This window comes from Apodemus sylvaticus, chromosome 1, assembly GCF_947179515.1.
Source record: "Apodemus sylvaticus chromosome 1, mApoSyl1.1, whole genome shotgun sequence".
Lineage (NCBI taxonomy): Eukaryota > Metazoa > Chordata > Mammalia > Rodentia > Muridae > Apodemus > Apodemus sylvaticus.
The window spans coordinates 193,669,582-193,675,581 of record NC_067472.1 but is presented as its reverse complement, the minus strand read 5'-3'; the positions used below and the strand labels follow the sequence as shown (position 1 = coordinate 193,675,581).

The window sequence follows — 6,000 nt, the reverse complement described above, 5'->3', positions numbered from 1 at the left end:
AAAAGAATTGCCAAGCGAAGTTTCTGTGTGATTTCAGTCAGTTTTCTGCACATTTAAAATCATTCTGAAAGCTAAATATTATTAGAAGACATTTTAAATTAACCTGCATTTCTATGTCCTATTACATCTTACTAAGTTTCTGGTTGGGAGTCATGAACTCAGGCTCACAAATGCTGCAGAATGTTCTTTGTAGGAGTTCAAAATCGCTCAATACAGTAACCTTTGACTATGGGTTACAATATTTATTTCTTATCAGTAGCTAGTTTCACAACAAATGAAAGAATGTTAATGATTCTTTGCCTGCACTATAAATCTTAACACACAGTATTTGCTATAAGCTGAAGAGGTAGCCAGAACTGGAATCTCAAGAGCATCTACAAGGTTCATGATGTCAGAATATACTTGGTTTGAAGGAATAGCTTTTTCTGACAAAGCGGTTCAAAAAGAAATTTTGGAAGATATCCGTAATAAGTTTATGGTGAAAGAAGAAGACGTAATCATATTGACGTACCCCAAGTCAGGTAAGTACCATCAGTAAGACTGATTCTGAATTATGGAAGGGAGGTAATGCCTTTGATCATCATTTATTTTGTGTGATGAGTAAACTGCTCTGTATACAAACATGTAAAATGAAGAGATTTGTGTGTGTTCCATTTCAACATAAATGGACAAAGGTTATTACCTTTTACACAAGAACAATGATAGTGGACCCTGAGGCAGAATCTACCATTGGTGTCTTTATGTGGGTAAGATATAGAAGAGGGAGAGAGATGAGAATAAACAGAGGGAATAACACCAAGAGTTAAAACCATATATGTTAGGATATGCAGAGCAGAGGAGATTGCCAGGTAGAAATGCCATGGCTCTTGTCTAGGAAATGGAGTATGAAAACTCAAGACACCAAAAAACAACATCATAGTGGTTTGGGAATGGGTTGTATGAAAAAAAGCCCTGAGCATGGGGTAAGTATTAGACTGTTGACACTGAATGCACAATGACACAAAAATCCAAAAGTAGTGGAAATGCAGGAAAAAACAACCAGACAGTAACTCAGAAAAGAAAGCTAGAGAAACATTTGTTGACAAATGAACACATAAACACAAATGCAAGTATGTAGTATAAATATCCCCAAGGGTATTTATTCACCTCAAAAAGAAGTACTCAATAATACACTACAGCATATATGCTTCTCAATAAAATGTACTAAATTAAATGATGAAGTCTCAGAGGGCAGATGCTATGACTATATCACTGTAGAATATATCTGTGATAGTCAAATTCATTCCAGCAGAATATAGAATGATGGTGTCCTAGGGTTGGAGAAGATATTCCATTGGCAGGTTGCTGTTTACTGACTGTAGGATACCTGTTTTGGAAAATGAAGTCTAGAATATTTTATGTGAATATGCCATGTCTTACATCACGTGAGCATTTTGAACACCACAAGTCTGTGTACTTGAAAATGGGCAGCACTCAGAATTGTATGGGCAGTTATTTTACTTCATGCCTTTTTACAAGAACTGTTGAAATGAGCAAAAAAGTCACTTTTCCTTTTCATCCAGGAACAAACTGGCTGGTTGAGATTGTCTGCTTGATTCAGACCAAAGGGGATCCCAAGTGGATTCAATCTGTGCCCATCTGGGACCGCTCACCCTGGCTAGAGACTAACTGTGGATATCCTTTAATAATCAACAAGGAAGGACCACGGCTCTTCAGGTCACATCTTCCCATCCAACTTTTCTCCAAGTCTCTCTTCAGTTCCAAGGCCAAGGTCGGTGTCCAGTGGTTGAGATTTTCTTTAGGCAAATCTTCTTTGAACTTACTTTATCCTAACAAGTCTTGGAGCTCTTGCAGAAATGTGAAGGTGGGATTTTCAAGCACAAGGTGATGCTGATGTTTTCCCTAATCAGACTACATTAGAATACCAGGATGTAAAACATCACACATTGATCCTGGGCAGCTTTTTTTTTTAACATTCCCTTTGAAATATTTCCTAATTTGCTTTATTAGTTATAGTCTACATTATTCCCAAATTAATTTCAAAGCATTCAAATATTTTATTTGCATTAGACTTTTTCTTTGTTTTCTTTTCAAATGCTATCCCCTTTCAATATTCTGTGTCTCCACGCTCACTAACCCACCAACCCGGGCCCAATTACCTCAACTGGCATTCCCCTTCCCTGGAGCAATGACCCTTCACTTGTCCAAGTGCCTCTCCTCTCATTGATGTCCTACCAGGCCATTCTCTGCTATACATGTGGCTGGAGCCATTGGTCCATTCATATGTACACTTTGATTGGTGGTTAAATCCCTGGGAGTTCTGGTTAGTTTATATTGTTGTTCTTCCATGGGGGTGGAAATTCCTTAAGCTCCTTAGGTCTTTTCACTAGCTCCTCCATTGGGAAGCCTGTATCCACTTCAATGGTTGGCTGAGAGCATAACCTTCTGTATTTTTCAGGTACTATCAGGGCCTCTCAGGAAACAGCTATATCAGGTTCCGGTCAGGTAGAAATTGTTGGAACCCACAACAGTGTCTGGGTTTCCTAACTGTATATGGTAAGGATCCCCAGGTCAGACAGTCTCTGGATTATCTTTCCTTCAGTCTGATTTCCACAGTCTCTCTCTGTATTTCCTCCCATGGGTGTTTTGTACCCCATATAAGAAGGACCAAAATCCACACCTTGGTCTTCTTTCTTCTTGAGCTTCATGTTGTCTTTGGAATACATGTTGGATTTTCTAAGCTTCTGTGCTTATATCCACTTATCAGTGCGTATACTTTTGTGATTGGGTTATCTCACTCATGATGATATTTTCTAGCTCCATCCATTTCCCTAAGAATTTCATGAAATCATTGTTTTTAATATAGCTGAGTAATACTCCATTTTGTAAAAATGTCAAATTTTCTGTATCCATTATTCTGTTGGGGGACATCTGGGTCCTTTCCGGCTTCTGGCTATTATAAATAAGGCTGCTAGGAACACAGTAGAGAAAGTGTCCTTATTACATGTTGGAGAATCTTCTGGGTATATACCCAGGAGTTCTATAGCTGGATCCTCAGGAAGTAGTATAATCAGTTTTCCAAAGAGACACCAAACTGATTTCCAGAATGTATGTATCAACTTACAATCCCAACAACACTGGAGGAGTGTTCCTCTTTCTCCACATTCTCAACTCCATCCACTGTCCCTTGAGTTTTTTAACTTAGTCATTCTGACTGTTGTGAGATGTAATCTAAATGTTCTTCTGATTTGAATTTCCCTTATGACTAAGGATGTTGAACACTTCTTTAGTTGCTTCTAGTCCATCCACTATTTCTCAGTTAAGAATTCTTTGCTTAGCTTTATGCCCATTTTTCAATAGTTTTATTTGGTTCTCCGGAGTCTAACTTCTTGAGTTTTTTGTAAATTTGGTATATTAGCCCTCTAGCCAACATATGATTGGTAAATATATTTCCAAATTTGTTAGTTGAAGTTTTGTCCTCTTGACAGTGTCCTTTGCCTTACAGAAGCTTTGTAATTTTATGAGGTCCCGTTTGTCAATCCTTGATCTTAAAGCATAAGCTATTGGTGTTCTGTTCAGGAAATTTTTCTCTGTGCCTATGTGCTTGAAGCTATTTCCCACTTTCTTTTCTATTAATTTAAGCATATCTGGTTTTACATGGAGGTCCTTGATGTTCTTGGACTTGAGTTTTGTACAAGGACATAAGAATTGATCGATTTGCATTCTTGTACCTGCTGACCACCAGTTCAGCCAGCACCATTTGTTGAAAATGCTGTCTTTTTTCCACTGGATGGTTTTAGCATATTTGCCAAAGATCAAGTGAACATAGGTGTGTGGGTTAATTACTGGGTCTTCAGTTCTATTCCATTGTTCTACTTACCTGTCATTGTACTAAGATTTTATCACTATTGCTCTGTAGTAGAACATGAGGACAGGGATATTGATTCCCCCAGAACTTCTTTTACTGTTGAAAATAATTTTTGCTGTGCTGGGTAGGCATGATTGGATTGATCGGTCAGTGAAGACCCTCATTGAAGCAGGGAAAATGGGAGTGGAAGGGTGGTTTCCCAGGAGGAGGCAGGAAACCAGAAAAGTGGATAATATTTGAAATGTAAATAAAAATATTCAACAAAAAATTAAAAATACCTCTTATAGTATCTCGTGAGGTGGCTCAGGAGTTACTCTTAAGTACAGGATGCTCTTACAAATGACCCAAGGTCAGTTCCCAACATCTACATGGTGGCTCACAACTGTCTGCAACTCTAGTCATTGGGCAACCAACCCCTTTTTTATGTCTGGAGGTTTCTGTCCACATGTGGTGCATGATCATGAACATGTTCACTCAAGCGCGCATGAATAAATATCTTTGAATGTAAAAAACGATGAGTTCTAGGGTAATTGGTACAAAATATAAAGTTCATTTTATTAAGAATGATTACTTTTGGGGATAGAGGGAAGGTTCAGAAGTTAAGAGCAGTAACTGCTCTTCCAGAGGCATTGAGTTCAAATCCCAATTTTCACACCATGGCTCATGTCCAACTGTAATATAGCAACAACAAACTTGCATATATAAAATAAATAGATCTTTTTAAAAATAAATGCATTTTACTTATTTTGTGTTTTGAAATTACAACAAAAATATAATTATGTATATTATTTCCCCCCCCCTTTTTTTTCACCCTCCAAACCCATCGCTCTTTTCTCTCTCCCAAATTTAGGGTTTCTTTTTTCATTTATTCATGTTGCATACACACACACACAAACACACATACACACACACACACACACACACACACACACACATATATATATATATATGTATATATATATAACTAAATATATTCATATGTTTATGTATGCCTATATAGATATATTTACATGGTTCTAATGTATACAATATATATTCCTAATTAAATAAACAATCAATGTATTCCTAAATACTTCAGAACTTCCTTCTCAGTCAGTAAAATGTTACTTGTATGTATATTTTACAGGCTGGGCATTTGGTGTTGGATATCAAATTATTATTGTGATCTTTAGAACTGTTGAGTAAGTTTGTTTTGGGTTTATTTTTACAGTATTAATGAGCTAGTCATTTTCCTATTCCATTTTTGTAAATCAAATAAAATTAAAAAGGGGAATTATGACTATAGATTTTTACATATATATATATATATATATATATATATATATATATATATTGTCCAAATAAAAATAATAAATGTATTTACAAACCTGTGGATAAAGATGATATCATGTAAATTATGCCAGTTAAATGGGGAGGAATAATAGTTGATCTTCATTTACATTTTTTTCATTTAAGATGATCTATGTCATCAGAAATCCAAGGGATGCTCTTGTGTCTGCTTATTTTTTCTGGGGTAAGACAAACTTTGTGAAGAATCCAGAGTCATTGGAAACTTATTTTGAATGGTTCCTCAAAGGAAATGGTGAGTATCCTGTGAAACATGGGAGATGTGGGAAACTCATAGATAATTATTTCATTAATTAATTTATTTATTCATGTTGTATCCCATTATCCAGAATCCCTCTCTTCTCAATGTCCCCTTCCAACAGCTCGTTTCCCCATTCCCTTCTCCTCTGAGAAAGGGTAGGTACCCGCAAGGCATCTCCCAACTGTGACACATAAGTTGTCTGCAGGACTTGGTGCATCCTCTCCCACTAAGGCAGAAAAGACTTCCCAGGTAGGGTAATGGAATCCACAAATAGGAAAAAGATTCAGGGACAGCCCCAGCTCTTGTTGTTGGGAGACTTTCCTGAAGACCAATCTGCACATCTGCTACATATGTCCAGGGGTCCTAAGTCAAGCTCATGATAGCTTTTTGGTTGGTGTTTCAGTTTCTGACAGTGCCAAAAGTCCTTATTAGTTAATTCTGTTGGTCTTCATCTGGAGTTATTAACCAGTTTGTGTCCCTCAATACTTTCCAAAACTCTTCCACAAGACTCTCAGAACTCTATCTAATAATTGGATGTGGATTT

General features: G+C 36.9%; 1 protein-coding gene across 2 annotated transcripts in view; it reads left to right on the top strand.

The window, feature by feature from the left end:
* Window positions 1-373: 373 nt before the first annotated feature.
* Window positions 374-6,000, top strand: part of LOC127683393 (probable alcohol sulfotransferase) — a 41,909-nt gene continuing 36,282 nt past the window's right edge. For both annotated transcript variants that reach the window (XM_052180607.1, XM_052180597.1), the window contains exons 1-3: window positions 374-521; window positions 1,563-1,771; window positions 5,324-5,450. In XM_052180607.1, coding sequence (XP_052036567.1) covers window positions 386-521; window positions 1,563-1,771; window positions 5,324-5,450 — 472 coding nt within the window. In that variant the 5' untranslated portion in view covers window positions 374-385. The remainder of the gene's footprint in view (window positions 522-1,562; window positions 1,772-5,323; window positions 5,451-6,000) is intronic.